This window comes from Ascaphus truei, chromosome 3 (assembly GCF_040206685.1).
Source record: "Ascaphus truei isolate aAscTru1 chromosome 3, aAscTru1.hap1, whole genome shotgun sequence".
Lineage (NCBI taxonomy): Eukaryota > Metazoa > Chordata > Amphibia > Anura > Ascaphidae > Ascaphus > Ascaphus truei.
This window is the reverse complement of record NC_134485.1, coordinates 57,439,811-57,457,901: the sequence shown is the minus strand read 5'-3', so window position 1 is coordinate 57,457,901 and position 18,091 is coordinate 57,439,811. Positions and strand designations below refer to the sequence as shown.

At 40.2% G+C, this 18,091-nt stretch overlaps 1 protein-coding gene across 1 annotated transcript in view; it reads right to left on the bottom strand.

The window, feature by feature from the left end:
• CRYBG3 (crystallin beta-gamma domain containing 3) overlaps positions 1-18,091 on the bottom strand; it is a 156,422-nt gene that overhangs the window by 7,181 nt on the left and 131,150 nt on the right. Inside the window, exons 15-20 of the mRNA XM_075594047.1 lie at positions 16,674-16,706; positions 13,905-14,014; positions 12,942-13,068; positions 10,363-10,502; positions 1,044-1,167; positions 390-548 (exon numbers count right to left, since the gene is read on the bottom strand). Coding sequence (XP_075450162.1) covers positions 390-548; positions 1,044-1,167; positions 10,363-10,502; positions 12,942-13,068; positions 13,905-14,014; positions 16,674-16,706 — 693 coding nt within the window. The remainder of the gene's footprint in view (positions 1-389; positions 549-1,043; positions 1,168-10,362; positions 10,503-12,941; positions 13,069-13,904; positions 14,015-16,673; positions 16,707-18,091) is intronic.

The window sequence follows — 18,091 nt, the reverse complement described above, 5'->3', positions numbered from 1 at the left end:
GTGAGATTAATAATATTATATAATCTAGCAGGCGTTATTACCCCAGTTAATGCAAGTTAACGCACAAAACAACACGTTAAATAACGTGTTATCAAAAGCACTACTGTTAAATAACGCGGCAGCATTGGGTTACCGGTGCAATAACGCCTGCTACATCACTGTGACCGACACATTATTATTATCTATACTAGATAAAGTGACAAAGTGATGTCTCAACCACAGCGTCATTTCTTCATAAAACAAACTAGGACTATGCCCTGTGTTTCTATGGATGATGCAATCATTCTTAATCTATTTAGGATTTAAAATAAAGGACTGGAAGACGAATAAGGACTTTATTTTATTGAAGTTCATTTTTTAACCATTTGACAGTTTTAAATAGAGATTACCTTGGATTTTATAAGTCCCCGGCAGAAATACCAGATTTGAGTGCTCTGGCCGGTGCTTGAAGACATACCAACAGATGTTGCTCTTGCATCTGTCAGTTTTCCAGTTACTGTCAAGTATTGTTTTTTGTGTTGATTCTTAATCCTGAAATATACAGCAGGCTGGGGGAGGGGGTGGGGGGGTGGGATGACTGTTATATGCGGTCTAGAATATCATTATTTATTACCTGCCACAAATAAACAAAAGACAGCTCTCCCATTAGTCTTACAACTACTGTATACACCCATATATGTTAGCGGTACCCGTATAACTATGCATAGAAACTGCCAACAACTCTAATTTTGCAGGTTGTCAAATACAGGCAATTTGTCCCAGATCTCTGCAATGTAATTAATAGAACCAACAGATTTGGCCAGAGCACTTTATCTACAGATATTGCACAAGGGCAAATGTGATTTGCTAGTGTATTATTTATAAGGCAGAAATCCTAGGACAAGGCTCAGCTACCTATTGTATTTATTTAAATTAAAAAAATCTGATCAACCTGCACGTCTTCCACATTTACAGAATTAAAGACATAGCTTTTCCCTTAAGCTTATAAGAGGTCTGCCGTCACAATTAATCTTATTATCTGGACACTTCGTGATTTGTTTTACCTGCTTTACAGGACGCAGTGAGCCAATGGCCTTCCAGCCACTGAATTGTGCCCAGTTTAAGATTTCCCCGGCCTCCAGCAGCTTCTGTCTTCCTAAGAAATTAGCCCCTTCATATGCAATCCACCTGTATGCAAACACATGGGAAGAAACATCAATAAAGGAATCGGGAAGCACGTCGACAGGTTGATAAGTCAAATAGTAGGATGTAGTGTATGATTGTAAATGTATAATGACAACCTGAATTACTTAGAAATCATCACACATAGGGGGAAATCGTGGAAATGGGAAGTTGACCAGTATAGTAAGCTGGACCTGGCAATAAAAGCTGTTCAATTAAGCGCTGTGCAACTTCAGGGCTATTCCCATGAATGGAGGAACCAAAAAGTGACACACCCCTGATCGTGATTTACAAAGCTGTAAGTGCATAGGAAAACAGGTTGCACAGCTTAATAAGGGCGATGGGTATTAAGGCAAAACCAGATGTATCAAAGAACAAAAATCCTATGGATTTTAATTGTAAAGCATTTACTTTGCTACATAGGATGCAGATTTTATGCTCTATGTTTGCACCACTTTTGCCTAGATACCGATGACCCGGGGAATCTTGACATCTACAAATATGGTGTCTATTAATAAAGCTCAAAAACTGTTACCACACTGTTAATGGCCATTAACATTTAATGGTGTGTTAATGATTTGTAGTGTAGTGAAATGGAGCATATTCACTAAAGTGAGATGGCAATTATCGTTTGTTAATAGCTATTCCAGAAAATGTCCATTATTGAGCAGTAATGGATATCACACTTTAGGTAAAAAAAAAACTCTGTGATAGTTAAGAGCCTGTGTGAGGCACGTTGATGCAATTTTTGTCTTTGCAGGTGTACTTTAGAAAAAAAGTAGCATTATAGCTGCATTGTGAGTAGCCTTATTTTCGAGTTCAAAAGTAATCAGTTTCTTAGCATGTACTGAACACAACGTTATGCCTCAGGCATGTAATTATGGGGAGATACTTTAATCCTACTGTATGTGACCATAGGCGCTCAGCTTCAAACCTGTTGGCCTGTGTAAGTCTTCACTGAATAAAGATTCCATATTGCACTGATACAAAGGTTTATGAGTAAACTGAACAGAAATCACTGGTTTTAAAGCAGCATTCTAAGTAACAGGCCCTTTTTTCAGCATAGGTCGCAAGCAGGGGGGTCCCCGGTTCTGAACCACGTTCATTTCCACTCCAGGGAAACCCCTGCTCCCGAAATACAAGAGAAGGAGCCGCCGGTACTTCATGGAGGTTTAAATCCGCTGCTTCACGCGGGCCGCAGCAAATGACATTGCGGCTTCCTATTGGCCCGCGGGATACTTATCGTCTCACGTTACTATCCCGGGAAGCAGGGGGTCCCCGGAGCCGACATTAACGTGGCCATCTAGGGGGGAACTCATCCTTTAAGGTCATTTTAAGTACATAATGGATGTTGTTGGTAGCTGTATGTAGCATTTGTCATGGTAAAAAAATAGAGGCATGTAAATAGAGGGCAATACATGTAGCATTAGCTAACATTGCATCGTTGGAAACACTTACATGGACAACATTAGAATTACACTGGAGATGAACGGTATGGGAGCACAGACTCCCACCTGCTACAGGTCCTATAGGCCTTTTTCAGAATGAAGAGAAATGGAGAATTCAAGCTCTACCGGCCATATTTACTCTGTGGTTATAAGCCATAATGCACCTTATGGCTCCCTGACAGCTTAATAAATATGGATGAATTTACTAGTGATATGTATTGAGTGAAATGAACATACTGTGTGCAGTTGCACAGTCAGTATAGTTTACACAGCAGTGTGGTTTGTGCGAGTTACTCCCACAGTGTAGCCAACTCCCTGGGTCATTTATATAGTCCAGTTCTGATTTCAGTCTTCAATAGCAAAGCATTGTGGGGGCCATGGATGTGTGCAGTGTGCTCTTATCCCAGTAATAGACTTTGATGGGAAAGCATTTTACTGTACAATTGGGGATTGGCAGGATAAATTCACAGGTATGTCTTGTAAACTATCGTCTTTCCCCCTCTTGAAAGCTGCCATGCCGGCTAGAGCACCCGTAGCCATCTAGCAGGAATCCACCCCATGGGGTGGCTGCATTTTTAATCACTCACCTAAAAATGTAAAAGGGCTCTGGAAATAAAAAGTTGTTATAATCACTTAATCATATACGCACATTCTTTCCTAGAATAACACACACTTCTGCTCTGGTGAAATGGCTCGTTTAAAATCCTTTGCTTCTGGAATGTTTTACAATACCCCCAAGCAACAAAGCACATAGCTAATTGGAAACCAGTGTACCTACATTCTATCTATGGCATCTGTTTTAATGTGATGAGTGACTGTTTTATGACAGGTACAGCAGCTCCGGCAGGTAGAACAGTGTAATCACATTTATCAACGGGCTCATTTCAAAGCTTGAATACAAAGTTAGCAACTGCATGTCGCCTGTCTACATAGTGCATGCCATTCTCTAGGCGCTTTTCATACCTGAAAACTGAAAACAGTACTACGTGTACCTCCCCCATTATTCATGTAGGGTTGTCTATAAGTGACCTTACAGCATTTTTTGCCAGAAGGTTACATTCCATCTCAATGAAATTATATTTTTTATTTTACAAGTATAAGCCTTTTATTGAAAAGACATAATTTATGTATTTATTTATTTATAAAATGTTTTACAAGGAAATAATACATTGAGAGTTACTGCTCGTTTTCAAGTATGTCCTGGGCACAGAGTTATGATAACAGATACATGGTTACAAATACATGGTTACATTAAGTGAACAGGGTTATACAGTATATAGAAAGACATTGCATGAACAGTTATAGATAATATATGTTAGAGGTGTTGGTAACAGTTACAGACCAGATTAAAATGTGAGACCGCTTTAGTTTTGAAAGAACTTAGACTGGTGGCGGCTGTGAGAGTCTCTGGTCGATTGTTCCAGTTTTGAGGTGCACGGTAAGAGAAGGCGGAGAGGCCGGATACTTTGTAGAACCTTGGGACCATGAACAGTCTTTTGGAGTCAGATCTCAGATGATAAGCACTGCATGTGGTGGGGGTGACGAGCTTGTTCAGATAGACGGATGGATATTATGGTAGAGAAGCTTTAGATCTCAAAGGTCCCTTTTACAGAAGTACTTTTGTATTGGTTCAATACTCATCCAGTGACGCAAAAAATCTAGTTTGCCCAATAGAACACTACAGTATGCTGACAAATATACAAACATAATGAAATACAGTATTTATTTTTGTGAGATATGTTTTTTTATTCCCTCAACAGTCACTACCTTGGAGTAATCATAATCAGAGTATTACGCGATTGTCATTTTACAGGACAATTTGTGATACAAAATCTCACAGTAGACAAGACGTTTTTTTTTTTTTAAATAAAATGTGTAAATTCTGCGTATCTTCACTTTGAGATGAGTTTATGATGTACAGCGGCTTTAATGGATTATATGTCTAAAAGTAAAACTTTCACGGACAAAATTAATAACGGAGGTGAAAAACTGCCAGGTGAAGATCTTACAAAGACTGATAACTCTTCTAGGCAAACCACAATGCTACATAATGCATTACTTATGCAACATTCAATGTTCAGTGCAAAATAAACTTGCACTAATAACTTTTAGTTCACAAAGCTTCTCCTCCTTAGGCTGCGTCGATAGTGCTGGATACAGTGCAAGCTACGTAGCTTGCGCCGAAACAAACACTATGACGCCAATGTATATGCGCATAGTGCGCGCGTGCACATGCGCTACAGGGAGAACGGCACTTCGCAATACAAACAAGTTTGTATTTCCCGCGAGTTGCCGGGTCACTGGAGCTGCGCCAAGGAGCGCGGAAGCTCGCATGTTCTACTATGGACAAAGCCTTACATACCATATGTGCCTCCTGCTGCTGCTGCTCTATAACCCACATCAGTGACAACGAAGTTCTTTTTGGTAGTGGTTGGTTACTGTGGGATATAACATATTGGACGAGCACTGCTTGTCGCTGTAATTACTGCTGCTCCACTAATGTTTTATTTGTCGCTAAACACAATTTTACTTACCTGGTGGTAAACACACTACAGAAGTTCTGCTGTACTGCTATAAAAAAATTACTTAAGCAAACCCTCACAATGATGTCAATGCTTGAGAGTTTCCAATACTAATCCGATATGTATTTGCTCAGAACTGCAAATGTGCCCAACACTGTATAAAGTGCAGAATTACAACCGCACTGAATCCCTTCCATCTGAACAACGACAATGTGACTTTTAAAACCTGATGTCAAGTGAGACATATGATCTTTCTCCAGATGGCACAAAGCTGGCATGACATCTACAGCTAGGTTTCCCATCACAAACATATTCAAAGAAAGTCTTAAACTAGGCTGTTAGCAATAAAATTACTTTATTTAAATTGTAAATGGTTATATTTATATGTAGATTCAAATGTGCCTGATTTGTCTTTTAAACACAACTGCACAAGAAGCTGTTGTATTTTGTATAACATTGTTATTTTGAGTGATTTAAAGCAGCAGGGGGGTCTCCGGAGCTGGACAGTGTTCATTTATCTCCGGGGACCCCCTGCTTCCAGAGATACTTACTTCCGTAGGGGGCGCCGGTATCTGTGTGGCGTTTAAATGTCCAGGTCACGCAGGCCAAGAGGAAGCCGCAAGGGATGACATCACGGCTTCCCATTGGCCCGAGGGACATTTAAACTCAGCCATTTTGTTAGACACACAGTTCCCTGGCTGCAGATATCGATACCGCTACAGAGGGAAGTATCTCTGGAAGCAGAAGGTGCCCGGAGCAGAAAATGAATGCAGTTCAGCTCCGAAGACCCCCTGCTTCAATCCTGTAATAATAATGTTACAAAATGACCGTGCACAGTGCTTCATGTTCTGCTGCTTTAAGTCACCAGGAAGTAGAAGGCACGAAGGCTTAATCCCCTACATAGGATTTATTAATATAGATCACTATTATTATTGTATTACAGGTAGTCCTCGGTTATCCGACACAATGCGTTACTCAAAATGGCGTTGGATAGCGAAACGTTGTAAAGCGAAACACGGTTTCCCATAGGAACACTGTTTAAATGAAAGGTTCCATTCCTGAAGGCATTTTTAACACTAAAATACACCAAATATTTTACGCAGGCAATAAGATATGCAGCACACACATAAATTATATAGTGTATATACTGTATTATATATATAATATAACATAATAAATAATATATTATATAGTATAATATAATATTATATTGTATAATATAATATTATATGTTCTTACGACGCTTTGCAACGTTGTTTATGTGTATCTGTGTATATATATATATATAAACACACATACACATAAACAACGTTGCAAAGCGTCGTAAGAGCGTTGGATAAGCCGTTTTGGCGTTGTAAAAATAAACATAGGTATGTATTGCATAGCGTTGGATAAGCCATTTGTTGTAAAACAAAGCGTTGTAGAACGAGGACTGCCTGTATTTTGATGTTGTTATATGCGCTGTCTGTGTTCTTTTTCAAACTGCATGATTGCATTGAGATTTTGGCAACTGAAATATTTTTGTGTGCTACAATGATCCAGTGATGTGGAGAAGCATTGGCCTGATGCCAATATTTGTGGATGTTGTGGCTGAGGAGTCCGAGCACTGAAGCGCTATTTAATGAATGGTCTGGCATCAATCTCTGTGTTTAAATCTCTATATGAAAATGACAGGTGAGAGCTGATAAAGGAGCAATCTCATTTTAAGGGATGGTTCCACTTTACAAGCACCACTCTTGGGGACACTTCTTGTTTGTAGTTTTTTATTAAGTTTGAAGCAGGCGCCTCCAGATCTGAACTGCAGTGATTTCAGCTCTGGAGACGCCCTGTTACCGGAGATACTTATCTAGGAAGGGGGTGCCGGTAGCACCTCAGAGAAGCAGTTGTTGATGCTCAGTCTAGAAAGGGTTACAAAACAATTTCTAAGTATTTGGAGCTCCTCCAATCCACTGTCAGACAAATGGAGAAAGTTCAACACCACAGTCACTCTACCCAGGAGTGGTCCTCCTACAGTAACATTCGAGGATCTGCAGGCCACTCTCGCCTTGGGTAATGTGAATGCTAATGACTCAACTATCAGAAAAAGACTGAACAAAAATGGTGTTCATAGAAGGATAGCCAGGAGGAATCCACTGCTCTCTAAAAAGACCACTGCTGCCATCTGAAGTTTGCCAAAGAGCACATAGATGATCCACAAGACTTCTGGAACAATGTTCTCTGGACTGATGAGTCAAAGGTAGAGCTTTTTGGCCTTAATGAGACATGTTATGTTTGGCACAAGTCAAAAACTGTGTTCGAACAGAAGAACTTCATCCCAACCATCAATCAGGGCGGTGGGAGTGTGATGGTTTGGGGTTGCATTGTTGCCTCAGGACCTGGACGGCTTGCTATCATTGACACATCTATGAATTCTGCATTGTATTAGAAGATTCTAGAGAAGAATGTCAGGTCATCCATCTGTGAGCTGAAGCTGAAGCGAAAGTGGATCATGCAGCAAGACAATGATCCTAAACATATAAGCAGCTCTACAAAAGAATGGCTGCAGAAGAAGTAATTCCGCATTTTAGGATGGCCTTGTAAAAGTCTGGACCTAAAAACCATCGAAATGTTGTGGCAGGACCTGAAGTGAGCTGTTCATGCAAGGAAGCCCTCAAATGCCACTGAGTTGAAGCAGTTCTGTAAGAAGGAATGGGCCAAAATTCCTCAAAACTGATGAGACTGACCAGCAGTTACAGGAAACGCTTAGTTTAAGTCATTGCTGCAGATTACTGAATCTAAAGATTCACATACTTTTTCACACATGGAATGTTCAATGTATTGAATGTTTAATCATTTGTGGATAAATAAATGTTGAACAATTATCATGTTTTTATGTCATTTGTTTGATCAGGTTATCTATATCTATTATTAGAACATAGATGAAGATCTAATACCATTTTAGGTTTGAAATATGTGAAAATCCTAAGTGGTTCACAAACTTTTCTCGCCATTGTACCTATATCCCCAAAGAATGACACAGTTCTGCTGTAATTCATAGTGATATGAACACGTGCCTCCCCTGCAGAGTTTTGGCCTGGTACTGTATTACGTCCGTTTTGCATTCTACGGCGGAATTTTCATAAATAGAAAATACATTTTGAGCCTTAAAGGCTTAAACACTTAAATCTTGTAAGGAATGCACGAAATGTGATTAATAGGTCAAACGTAATGTTTTGCGGAAGTAAGAAACGGAGGAGCGTAAAACAACAGTCTCTCTCTCTCTTTTTTTTTTTAAATGAATATATAGTCTGGCTATCCAATACTCACCCAAACCTACACACCTGATGAAGGTACATTTGATTTAACATACATTAAACAACTGAGAGTTTTTGTGTTTCTTAAAGTTGATGGCTGCCTGCTTACATTCTGATTGCATGCAATAAAGTTAACCATAGACTATTGTATATTAAAATAAATAATGATAGCAGTTGGGGATACACAGTTGCATTTTGTTTGTACAAGTTTTATTTGTACTTATACATAGAGTAAAATCTCAGCTCCCATGTCACTCTAATCAAATCATTAACTGAGGGTATAGAATTGGACATACACACTGTAGCATATCTCCTGTTACCAGTCCCCGGATCGTGGTATTAGAATACATTAGTTTATTCTTGTTTGGTATTCGCAGGTATTCATGATTATGCATTTGTTCCCACATTTCTATGCAAAACAGGCAAGCCATTGTATCCCATGGTCTTATAATCTCCCTGCCAGGATAATGCAATGCAGCGATAGCTCCTCTGTTTATACAAAAGGTAAAGACATTGGGCAAATCCTGAATTAAATTAAACAGGTTCCTCCCTAGCAAAAATCCTGAAAATGCACCCGTGTTCACAAGCAGATCCGGAATCTAATCTTAATGATTGACGTAAAAAGAATGTGCAAACAAAGGCATTTGTTCAAATACCAGAGATAGGATTGTTTAACGTGTATAATTTGAAGCTGGTAAAGACTGTTGTTGGCGTATTTAGCAATTGCACTTTTATAAGTATGTCACAAGGAAAAGATGATCAAAAGATCTTTAAAAGCTGAAAACATGCAGTGTTACACAATCTCTGTAAGCATGATAAATACTTTAAAGGAACAACACTATCCGAGACTAGCTACATAACAGGTACAAAAAAGGACTACCCACGTACTATGGCAATTCTGCATAAATAACACTAGGTGAGAAGTATAAAGACAGAACATTTCATTTTGATGAACTGCAGCATTTGCTACGGCAGCATTAAATGTATAAAAATGTATAAAAATATATTTTCTGCATTTAATGCCGATTGTCATCAAGGCCAGTTTACTCCAACTCAAGTCTAGCAGATATTTTCCCCAATACTAACCATAGAAAAAAAATGTATGCAGAATTTGATACACTCCATTATAATATGTGCGTCACTTGTCCTCCTGACCATCTCAAAACCATGCACTGGAGGCTGAGGCTCGCACTATAATGGGATTTTTTTAAACTTTAATAAATGTGATATTTTTTTTTCAATATTATCTCGATTTCACAGCTGGGAGACCATGATAAATTACACATATCTGTTTGTATGAGTGCAATACTAAGACAAACGTGGCAATATAAACACTGGAGAAAATGTGCTTCAATATGTTCCTGCTTCCAATGTATGAAGCTTGTTACTTCAATGTATTAATAATATTGGGTGCTAAGTGCAAGAAGTCGACGCCAGCTCGGGCGTGCCGGATTGAATTGAGGCCACTCTGCTCCATTGTATTATCGCAAACTTTAAGATATTTCATTATACTTTTGCTCTAAGAACCCCCTCCCCTAACTTCCCCAAAACCCCTCCCCAATCCGTTGTGACACAAAGTTATGTCAGCCAGATGGTGCGCCCATATTTCTCAAACACTCCTACACAACAGTGTGTGTTTATATCCAGACAAAGATATTTCTATGTTCACACTGAAAGGCCTCAAAACAGCCGGAATAAAGACATACTCATTAAAATCCATGGGAAAGGATGTATACATATGCACATGTCTTTCTTACCCCACGATTGGCTAGACTGGACTTTCAATAGGATGACATCCACAGGTCAGATTAAAAGTATCTAATATTTTTTATCTATATCAGTCTGTACTATGCATACAAAATAATAGTGAATTAACATATATAAGGAATCCCTTAAAATGATATTTTGACACATGACAATAGATTCGGTGATACTTACAGCCCTCTTGTTACCCGCACGGACTGGGTATAGAAGTGAAGGTCCTTGCTGAGAACAGAATTTACAGCGTCTTCAAAATGCAGTTCTCTCCCCTCACATGAATCCAGAGCAAACAGACTGACGGAGGGTTCAGCAAAGACCTAGCGGTAATGACAGATAGATACACCCATAAGATAACAAGCACCACCACTAAGACAGCAGCATATAGCAGTATGAGCCAATGGGGCTTATTCAATGAAGTGTGATAGTTCTGACTCGGTACCACCGCACGGAAACTCCGATTGATTTCAGTGAACTGCCGCACTTCATTGAATATCTAACTCCCAGTGTGTTTTGTAAAGAACGGCACAAATTAGAAATTCACTTCATAACTGCATGTTACAGGGAAGGGGAAATGATGGAAATTGAAGGAACATTAATACATTAGTACATTTGTATATGCTTTTGTTTCTCAGATAATGAACACTGCAGGTATTGCGATAGGACGGACAATTATAAATGTACCTACATTGTAGTCATACGCAGTAATGACAAATTCTCCCATTATCAATAAATTAACTTTAGAACTGCAGTCCACCCCCAGTGACAAAAGTGAACAAATGGCCAATTTAAAGTGTTTAATCATCCAACCACTGTGGTCAGATTTATGCTCCCAGTCTTTAATCCCTTGCTGCCCTCTGACAGTGAAGGGGTTACAATAAACTATGCCGGGAAAAGAACAAGGGGATGCAGTGATCCCCACAAAAATGAAAATGAACATAAGCTGTTAATACACCTTGTGCGGATCCATCTCTCGCATTTCATTTTCACCACAACTTTTTTTTTACAAAGTAACCCCTAACCCCATCTTCCTACGTGCTATTAGAGAGGGTTGGGGTTCCTTACAATGTATCTGATCTCAGACGCTATAAGAGAGTTCAGGTTTTGCAGAAGATCACGATATAATTTATAGGGTTCCTTAACCAAAAAAAATGTTGGAAACCACTGATCTAGACAGAGATTGGCCCTGCAGAGATTTTAGTAAAGCAGCTCATCGATACAGTGCATTTTTCTGAAAGTTTTATTTTTACCAGTTATTTTTTTGCTTTATATCTGCAAGCATGCGCAGTAGGAAAGTGCCGGTCGCGCATGCGCAGTAGGAAAGTGCCGGTCGCGCATGCGCAGTAGGAAAGTGCCGGTCGCGCATGCGCAGTAGGAAAGTGCAGGTCGCACATGCGCAGTAGGAAAGTGCCGGTCGCGCATGCGCAGTAGGAAAGTGCAGGTCGCACATGCGCAGTAGGAAAGTGCAGGTCGCACATGCGCAGTAGGAAAGTGCCGGTCGCGCATGCCCAGTAGGAAAGTGCCGTTCGCGCATGCGCAGTAGGAAAGTGCCGGTCGCACATGCACAGTAGGCAAGTGCTGGTCGCGCATGTGAGGCCAAATGCAATACAAACATTTTGCCCGGCAGCCTGCGCATGCCTTGCTATGCCACTGAATGAAACTCATCGCTTTAATTCTTCATTGCAGGAGGAGTCTGCAGCTAGAGAAGTGCAAATCATTAGCTGGCCAATGGCATTTTGCAATCACCAATTACATTACAAAGATTTGCCTGAACAACTGCACTGATGGACTATGCGGGTGATGTATTAAGGCACATTTCGAGCAGAATTGATGGAAATTGTCATTTTCCTCTTACGTCTCCTTGAGTTAAGAAATCGAGTTTTATGCTGCGTGTCAGCTTGCGATTTGGAGAGGGTCAGTAGGAGGCGTTTGGGAGGAATTCCATAACTCACAGAATAGAAAGAGATATTTCAAAGTCTACGTCACTTTTTAAAATTGTATTTGTGGGGGAAAAATCTACCAGGTCTGAGGTGGCGTAGATTGTTCTGACAATAAATTCTGCGTCCAGTGTAAGAAACACTTTCGTACATGTGATGCAAACAGAAAATAGAGAGATGCATCAAAACAAACAAGGGCCGGCTGGATGGCAGAGCTGTCGTTGCCACGGCACAGAGCCCCGCGCTCTTCCCCACAACTTTTAAACTGATTACCGGGGGAGAGTGCGGGTCCTCTGTAAGTGCCCCTTGCCTTCCCTCCCCGAGCCGGCATCACCCCCTGCAATCATGCGACACGTTGCCATGCCGACGCATCACCTGACGCCATGACTACGCGACGTAGCAGGAGGAGATGCCACTCTGGAGAAGGTAAGAGGCCCCCCGACAAAACCCCAAACTGCAACGAGTCCCGCAGAAGTCCCCGGAAACAAACTACATATTTGCCCCTTCTTTGCATTGATGTATCTCCCCAATCAGTTTTGAGACAATTTGTATCTAATCAGTTCACTCTCATCTTGGAAGTAAGATTAAAAATCATCAAACAACAACAATGTAATCTGCATAGGAATCTGCATAACACTTGCGAATAAAGTGACAAAAGGAACAGGCAAAGGTACCCATGTGTTTGCATGCAGCACACAGGAAGAGTTCATTCGAAGTAATATTAATATAGCCCTTTCAACAATGAGTTGCAGCTCCAACACCCCCCAGCATGGGAAATAGTTACATTATCATGAAGATATTATACACAAATGTCTCTCTTACATAATCTATTGGCTTCATATATTTGACCACAGCTGCTGGACAGCCGCACGAGGCCATGTCTGGAAAGTGCCCCTCTTCTAACACACACAGATTGTCAGACGAGTCTGCTTGGTAGCACAGGAGCCAGCTGTAAAACACCAACGTATTAGGCTCAAGAAGGGCAAATTATCACCGCAGTTTTGCACAGTAGAATTTTTTTTTTTTATAGATCTCAAGTCAATAAACCACTAAAACATAAGACCAAATCAGCGTGTTATTATTGTATTATTTTTTATATATATATATATATATAAATAAAAAAAAATATTTCCTTTGGTAAACAATGTGTGTATGATTATCTCAGTAATATGATGGGAGCAGAACTGGCGATAAACTGAAGACAAAATAGAGCAATGCCATAGATGAAATTGACAAAGGAACGCATACAGTATTATTACAAGTATTTGAATCAATATCAGAGGGGTTTATTTACCAGTTTTTGCAAAACTGGAGCAAAATACTATACTGGAATTATACACATTTAAAAAATCCCATTGGTTCCAGTGGTAATGTTTTTTTCTTGATATTTTTTTTTGGGGGGGGGGGAGTGGGGGTGTTTTGCCCATGTTTTGCAAGCAGGTACATTTATTAAGTAACCCCCAGAAACGTTATACTTTGTGTCCAAAAGATAGATGAATTACTTAACAAAACATAATACTTTTGAAAAGGAACAGGCTGTGAAAATGCCATAAAATAGTCCGCCGTTGAGACACAATTAGGGATGGCAAGTTTCTCGGGTGCAGGGACCTCTTGTCCTTTCCCCCCCACATTGTACTGCACTGCGGAATAGGTTGGCACCATTGATATATAAAAGACAATAATAATGGTCTTTCCGTAAATGGAAGAGTGAAATAAAAAATAATATATATAGTATACAACGACAAAAGGTGGAGTGTTGTGTGTGAATGCACATGTTACCCTTACCATCCTCTTAGAACCTTAAAAGAGCTGGGTGTGAAGGATTTGAATTCAGAAACCTCTTGTGAACAATCCATGCACTGCCCCTGGAAATTCATGTCGCCATATGCTTTTACCTAGAGGTAAATGCAACAGAAACAATTAGACAATAGTTTGTGTTATACCTGTTATCTCCCTCCTTTTTAGGGGTCGTTAGTCAAAAGAGGTGAATAAATAGCTTTGTCAAAGAAAAGAAAAATCTAACTGAAGCAATAAAACAATAAAATTTGTTTGATCTCTAAATCTTTTTCCACTTACAGAACACATACTCTACACCTCTAAAACTTAAACCTGTGGACACCCACTCTTCACACTGCAGGGTGGTAACAAACGTGTACTGTACAAGCACAAGCAGAAAATGCTACTCTCTACCCCAGGTTCTCTCCAAACATACCTAAATATACAGTACTGTAGGTGTCTGTTTTTATTTATTACAAATCCAGTGCATGTTGCAAAGTGTGACTGGAGCTAGGGAGGTGCAGTCCCATTGGGATTTTGCAGGTGCAATCAATAAACTGATGAGCATTTAATAGGGAGTATGACTGGTGCATTGGAAAACAATTCAAATAACTTTTACCATTATTTTAGAAAATAAATGATACATGTTTGTACACATTATAACCTGAAGTTTTTTGCTGTCCTCATCTTTGCCAGATCTCTGTTTTGTCCTATATCCAGTCTTGTTGTTTTTTTTTAACATGGTTTCCCTAAATCTTGGTGCCCCAACCATTGCCAAACAGATTGCTTCCCTAATCAACTCTATTCTGTCTGCAGGCCATATCCCTCAGACCTCGAAAATTGCCAGTTATCCCAATCTTCAAAAGTGGCGACAAAAACACTGCATCTAACTACAGGCCAATCTCTCTTCTCCCAATACTATCCAAAGTCATGGAAAAATGTGTTCAGTCCCAATTAAGGGATTACTATGCCAAGCCAAATTTCCCTAGCCAATTGCAATCTGGCTTTCGCCCCAAACACTCCACGGTAACTACTCTCCTAAAAGTTTGCAATGAGATCCAGTGTGGAATAGAACTGGGACAACTTACTCATGCAATATTCCTAGATTTTTGCAAAAACTTTGGATACTGTTGATCATGTTATCTTGCTAAACAAACGTCAGTGCTCTGGAATAGGGAAGCATGCTTTAAACTGGTTTAACTCATACTTATCGGGTAGATCCCAACATGTGTCTATCTCGGGTTCTAGCTCCATCCCCTTGTAGATCGCCTTCGGTGTCCGGCAAGGCTCTGTCCTGGGGCCCCTACTCTTTTCAGTCTTCAGTAATGATCTTCCTACAGCTTGTAAGGGAGCTTCAATACACATGTATGCGGATGACACAATCCTTTATGCACACAGCCCTAGCCTCTCTGACCTTGAACACATACTTTAATCTGATTTTTTGAGACTTGAAAACTGGATTTCCCAAAACAAACTGTTTTTAAACACTGACAAGACTGTAACAATGGTATTTGGGACCAAGGCTAAACGTCTAAAGCTACCAATGACGGAGCTTCAGATCAGAACCAATTCTAATACTATCCTAGCCCCTGTCACTAGTTTAAAATATCTGGGCATATGGTTTGACTCCCATTTAACATTTGGGCTGCACATTGACACCCTGACATCCAAAACCTATGCCAAACTAGGTGTACTTTATAGGAACAAATCCTCCCTAAGCCCGCTGGTCCGAAAGCGCATCGCACAGCAGATGCTAATATCAACTATAGACTATGGGGCTATAGTATATGGCACAGCACTCCAAAGTCACCTTAGCAAACTAGACACCCTCTACAATTCAATATGCCACTATGTCCTCCAATGTAAGTACAACACACATCACTGCGAAATGCTCATAGAATTAGATTGGCCATCACTTGAGTCTAGGCGCAAAGTTCATCTTTCCTGTCTTGCCTTCAAATACTTCTTGGGTAAGTTACCCCCATATCTGAACAAGCTCCTCACCCCTTCTACATGCAGCACTTATCATCTGAGATCTGACGCCAATGGACTGTTCACAGTCCCAAGGTTCAACAAAGTATCCGGCCTCTCCGCCTTTTCTTACCGTGCACCAAAAAAACTGAAACAATTTACCCGAGACTCTCACAGCCGCCACCAGTCTAAGTTCTTTCAAAACTAAAGCTGTCTCGCGTTTTAATCTGGTCTGTAACTGTTACATACACCTATAACATATTTTATCTATAACTGTTCATGTAATGTATTTATACATAATGTATAAATGCAACCGTGTATTGGTAACCATGTATCTGTCATCATAACTCTGTGCCCAGGACATACTTGAAAACGAGCGGTAACTCTCAATGTATTACTTCCTGGTAAAACATTTGATAAATAAAGTCTGATTCCCTTGTCGTTCAGTGCTTTAATCACCAACAGTTTTCTCAAACAAGAAATGCACCTTTACATGCAGGATTTAACATTGTTAGATCAAATGTGCTCCAATTCAGCACCAATATATGTCTAGAAATAGATACAATAATGTAGATTAATGTACATGTAACAATGAAACACATTTTCTTAACTGTACATCAGTTTGATGAAGCAGAAACAAATGTGAAGTCTGCATAACACATGCTGCACAACTTGGCATGCACATGATATCTTTATTATGCTTTTTAACATTGTTAACTTATTAACCCAGTCAGTATAAAGCTTTACATGCCCCTCAAGTAGTCAAAAGGTTAAATATTCGTTATAATCAATAAAACAAACACCTACCAAATGTTTAGGTTCGTTTCTTCCAAGGGGTTCCTGAAATAACGTGAGACAAAACAAGTATTATTCCAGCAGTGACTGCACGTGCTGGGTGTAAAAAAGTTTGGGTTTGTAGTTTAAAAATAAATTATATATAGAGGATTTTCAGAGAAATTCAATACATTTTCACGTCAACTTGTGTTGTCAATTTTGTAACAATAATGTAAATTGTATTGTATTGTATGTCTTTATTTATATAGCGCCATTAATGTACATAGCGCTTCACAGTAGTAATTAATACACGTGATGATCATATAAATAACAAATAATACAAATAACAGATCATGGGAATAAGTGCTTCAGACATAAAAGTGACATTTCGGAAGAGGAGTCCCTGCTCTGAAAAGCTTACAATTTAATTGGTATGTAGGACGAACGTACAGAGACAGTAGGAGGGCGTTCTGGTAAGTGCGTCTGCAGGGGGCCAAGCTTTATGTATCAGGTGTATAGTATTAGCCACAGTGCTACTCATATGCTTATTTAAGCAAGTGTGTCTTAAGGTTGGTCTTAAAGGTGGATAGAGAGGGTGCTAGCCAGGTATTGAGGGGAAGGGCATTCCAGAGGTGCGGGGCAGTCAGTGAGAAAGGTTTAAGGCGAGAGAGGGCTTTAGATACAAAGTGGGTAGAGAGAAGGAATCCTTGAGCAGAACGCAAGAGTCTGGATGGTGCATAGCGAGAAATTAGGGCTGAGATGTAAGGAGGAGCAGAAGAGTGTAAAGCTTTAAAAGTGAGGAGGAGACTTGAGTGTGAGATGCAGGATTTGATAGGAAGTCAGGAGCACGGGGTGGGTATGTTGTGTATTGGTGGGTAGTACATATTGTAATGTTTATTGGGGGTAGGGGGGGTGAGTGAAGGAACATGTACCCCCTTCACTCACCCCCTCTGCCCTCAACTTAACCCCTTCATTGCCTTAGCAGCTATTTGCTAAGGTAATGAAGCCGCTTTAATGTAATTTTTATTAATAGTGTGCGGGAGCAGGGGGTCTCCTGAGCTGAACCGCTTTGATTTCTGCCTCAGGAACCCCCTGCTTCCCGAGTTACAGACCTTGGTATGTGGCATTGGGTGCCGGTATTGCCGTCATTTTAAAATCATCCCTGTCACGTGACCAGGGGATTTAATTAATGAAGGAGATACCGGCACCCCATACCAGGGCCTGTAACTCGGGAAGCAAGGGGCCCCCGAGGCTGAAATCAATGCGGTTCATCCCAGGAGACCCCCTGCTCCCGCACACTATTAATAAAAATGACATTAAACAGGCTTCATTACCATAGCGGATAGCCACTACGGTAACAACTTTGTTCAATTTTTTATCTGGTTATAATACTAGTGTATTGTAGCAGGGGTTCTCCGGAGCAGAACCGCGTTGATTTGAGGTTCAGGGAC